Below are 4,687 nucleotides of genomic sequence, written 5' to 3' on the forward strand. Positions count from 1 at the left end.
CGTGCCATTCGAAATTCTTCGTAAAAAAGTTTAACCGCATGAAAAGCATCTCGATATTTTGTGAGGGACCTATAGAAAGATGCTTGTCTCGCAAAAGACGAGAAAGTCAGAGAAAGATCGCGTGTGTATTATTATCAAGATTACCGACAAGGAAAAGTTCAAAGAGGAATAATAAATCGCGTGGCAATTTGTGACGCGCGCACGTGTGTATGTACACGCACGCAATATGTCGCTCCTTACAAGTGTCAAAGAGGTAACAAGGTTTATTGGAATGCTCGATTTTTACCGGCTACATCGCTTTCGCCGCGACATTACCACGATGTATTTTTACGAAGAGAATCCGTGAGATATTTCCGCGTTTTTCTGCTCGCGCGAATACCGTATGATATCTTCGCGGTATGATATCACATGCCGATGGCTCGTTCTCTGCGAGCTTCGTTTTTAAAACTCGTTACGATGAATTTATTTTTAACGCCGTCAAGTGCCTTTTGAAATTATATGCAGATCAACCGATTTGTTATTATTTGAGCGTTCGTGCAACATCAAGCGCATTGCACGAGCTTTTTTCAAACATTTTTTTGCGTATCGATTTGACTGTTGTAGAGTTGCAAGTTTTATGGCAAAGTCGTTGAAATAATCGTCGTCGATAATCGTCAATTATCTAAATTTTTTTTTTTTAAATACGAGAAATGGAAATATATAAATAATTTTTTTTCCATTTGTGTTATATTTCTAAATTATACTGATATAAACAAGATTCTCTAGTTTATTGATAAATTAATTGCCTCAAAACTTTCGAGAAGAAAGCCCTACTGCTTTATCATAAAATTTTTACCTTTTACTCATAAACTTTTACCTTTCATGCGCGATTATCCTATGATGATCGCAAGAAACATTTATTTTAAAATCAACATATCACGCGATTCGATTTCTCACCTGAAACGAATCGACAATCTATATATACGACTATTATGTATATGTGTAGTTTACTTTAATAGGGCTTTAAGCCCTCGTTAATGCTTGCGCAAAGACGAAACGAGTGATCATGGTAGGAAATATGACTGGGGTACGAGGCGGGGGGGATGCGATCGCAGAAAGCCTGGAAGGGTATGCGTTGCAGAGGAGAGGGAGAGGGGATGGGGGAGGGGGAGGGAGAGGTTGCAAGGCTTGTTGCTGTATCGCGAGAGGGAGAGGAGAAGGAGATGGAAGGGTGTAGGCAGTATGCACTCGTGATATTTGCTAATCACTGACAGCGACGGCTTTTAAGTACTGTCGAGCACATACGTATAATGTGCGCACTTACATTTGTAGGGTATTTCGCGGGCGTGTACACGCGGGCGCCGCCAGATGTATGGAGCGGTGCAAAAAAAAAAAAAAAAAAAGAGAGAGAATGAAGCGTCGGGTGAGGCTTAAAAATTGGCAAATCCGCCGATCGGACGTCATCGGCGTATCGGTTATATCGGTACCGGTCGTTGTGCGGCTTAAAAATGAAATTGCGCCCGTATCTCCCCGCCGCCGCCACCGCCGCCAGAGTTGGCATATCAGGCAAAACGACAATTTCGTTTTGGCAACGCGAGCGATATGGCTTAATCGCCTCCCGATCGCTTCCCGCGCTTCAAGTATCGGACGTACCGTTTGACATATACGCGCGTTTAACAGGCGAGGACGCGCCAAATAAATTTCGAGGATTACAAATTCTCGCGTCTTACGAAACATAATCTTCCTTTCGATTAGTTGTAAAAATTCCTTCGTTTTGACGCCACATTGCACCACGTTGTGTTTCACATGTGGCTCTAAATAAAGTAAACATATGTTAAGAAATTTTGTGTTAAATACATTAATTCATTTAGTGCATTTTTTATTATTGATTTTAAATTATTATTAATCTTTAGTACACACACACGCACACACACACACATACAATAGTACGTTTGCATCTTGTGTTGCATTTCTCTTCTTTGAAATATTAAGAACCTGGTTAAATAATGAATTCGATCTTTTCTTTTTTTAAAAACACACAACTTTATAAATACTTTCTAAATATGCTAAAGTGTATGTAAAAATCACTTAATAATTTTCATGTATTTGTATAAATAATGAACATTAATTCAGACACGAATGACTGATCGTGTGTAGATGAAGAGAAATATTTTGCTGAAATATTAAAAAATTTAACCAGAAACAGATATGAAAATAATTTTGTTGAACTCTCAAAATAATTGTGTAGGATGCTCAAGTAGAATAGCGAGGCTATAAAAAGTTTTGACATTCTAGCAAAAGGCTGAACATTCTACATAATAATTATTTTGATGAACATGGTAATATGCATCTGCGGCCCTGTGAATTTTTTACGGCCTATCAACTCATAGTAAAAATATCAAATTATATTTTCTGTTTTATGAAAACGAAATAAACGTCATGCGGAATTATCCGGAAGATTTTACCTATTTCTAAATATTTTTAGATATTTTAGTAAAACCGTTCGTTTAAAAGTAAAGGATTGGAAAATCATTACGTTATAATCATTACTACAGATTAATATTAGATAATCATCAATATTCAACAATATTCTTTGTCAAAATTTTTTGTTAAAAAGTGTTCTTTGAGGAAATCAAGATGAGGTCGACGTGCGTTTTAGAATTTGCGTGTCACTGATTTCAGACCATGCGACATCGTCTGATGCTGTGGTTGATGGTGGCGATATGGAGCTCGGTCATCTGAGTGATCACCAGATCAACGACGCGCTGCACGATCCCTTAAATCTGGGTGAGTCCGACCGACCACGCAAGGTGCGAAGATCGCGTACAACTTTTACGACCTATCAGCTGCACGAGCTTGAGAAGGCCTTCGGGAACACGCAGTATCCGGATGTGTTCACCAGGGAGGAGCTGGCGATGAGGCTGGACCTTTCGGAAGCTAGAGTACAGGTATTCTTCATAAACACACAGTTCAATCATTGAAGAAAGAACATATGCCGCACAAAAAGAAAAATATTGCGGTAATGAGGGAAATTCTTTCAAATATTTAGATAGGAAGATAGTAACACAAAATAAGCTGGAAAGTTTACGACGGCTCTTAATGTGAGAAAAGAAGGATATATGAGTTAGATAGAAAGGATTTTAAGTAATCTATAGGAATGCAGTAAAATATCAAACGAGCTTGACAGATATAATGGGTTTTAATATGAAAAGAAAAAGGTATACCTATGAGTATAGATATGAAAGGTAAATATGATGTTAAATATGAGGATTTTAATTTATATAAACAAAAATCCATATAATGTAAATCTATATAATGTGGAAATCTGTATAATTTTTGTCTATATTGCGGGAATAAAAATAGAGATGTATAAATGAAAAAAAAAAAAATATATATATATATACTCGTACATATATTGTAGTAATAAGAAAAATTTTTGCAAATATTTCGACAGGAAAGTAAAAATATAAAATAAGTTGGAAAGTAGGTTATCATTAGGGTTATCACATATCTGGGTTATAAGAAAAAAGTACATTTTTTAAAAAAGATAATGATCCAGAGATGGAATAGAAGAGGGAATATAATTTTTTAAGCGTTATATGTATAAGAAATTATACGTTTAATAAAATAAAATTTTTAGAACAAATAATGTTTGATTGACAATTCGTATTAATATAATTTTATAAATGTACAATTTTAATTAACGATTAAAAGTTTTACTATTTTAAAAAGAGTACATGTACTCTCTTAAAACTATACGGCTGGTCAGGGGCGGACTGGGACCAAAAATGTTTCAAGGCAAGTGGTAGTAAAGTCAATTGGTAGTAGGAGCCTCGTATTTTAAGTAACAAGTTTTAGACGTGCCACGCATATAATAAAATGAACAAATAAGTAGCTATTTATTTAATTGATTAAATGCTTGTTTGTTCATTTATATATTTATTTGTGTATTTATATATTTTTATATTTATTTATTTATTTACTTAAATATTAATAAATAGCAATTTATTTAAAGAAATACTCAAACATATCGTTACATCTTCAACAATTGAAATTAAATTGTGTTAAAATTGTGACAAAATTAACCAGGACATCAAAAAGATACCTGTCAGTAGAATAACTTATATGTGACGGACTCCAAGAAAAGCATTTTTGATTTTTTTTTTAAGTCTTTGTTTTATCCGAGCTCATCGGATATTTGCCCGGTTGCCCGGTGAACCAGTCCGCCTTAAATTGATAACTCTATAGTCATGATTTACGATATAGCTCTTAATTTAGAAAAAAAGTGTACGAATATATTAGATAAAGAAAATCGTTAAATGTAACTTTAAATGTGATGTAAAATATGAGAATTAATCTATTGTATATAAACAGAAATTCATATAATTTTGAGATCTATATAATTCTTTTTTATATTATGGGAATAAAAATACAGGAGATATATCCACATAAATGAAAACAATTACGGTAATAAGGAAAATTTTTACAAATATTTAAATAAGAAGATAGGAATACAAAGTAAGTTAAGAAGTTTAGTCATGATTAGATAGCCATGGTATGGCTCTCAATTTGACAAAAGAAAGATATAAATGTGTTAGATATGGAAGGATTTTAAGTAATTTATACAGGAATATATATATATTAGGTGTACAAAAAAGTTCTGAGCTTTTTTTTGTAAAATTCAATCTTTATTTAAAAACAAACGAAA

The 4,687-nt window shown here is 33.8% G+C and overlaps 1 protein-coding gene across 1 annotated transcript in view; it reads left to right on the forward strand.

Annotated features, from left to right (window-relative positions):
- The window catches only part of LOC108747542 (aristaless-related homeobox protein-like), a 22,789-nt gene that overhangs the window by 8,269 nt on the left and 9,833 nt on the right, over positions 1–4,687 (forward strand). The window contains exon 2 of the mRNA XM_018485106.1: positions 2,662–2,927. Coding sequence (XP_018340608.1) covers positions 2,662–2,927 — 266 coding nt within the window. The remainder of the gene's footprint in view (positions 1–2,661; positions 2,928–4,687) is intronic.

Source organism: Trachymyrmex septentrionalis, unplaced genomic scaffold, assembly GCF_001594115.1.
Source record: "Trachymyrmex septentrionalis isolate Tsep2-gDNA-1 unplaced genomic scaffold, Tsep1.0 scaffold108, whole genome shotgun sequence".
Classification (NCBI taxonomy): domain Eukaryota; kingdom Metazoa; phylum Arthropoda; class Insecta; order Hymenoptera; family Formicidae; genus Trachymyrmex; species Trachymyrmex septentrionalis.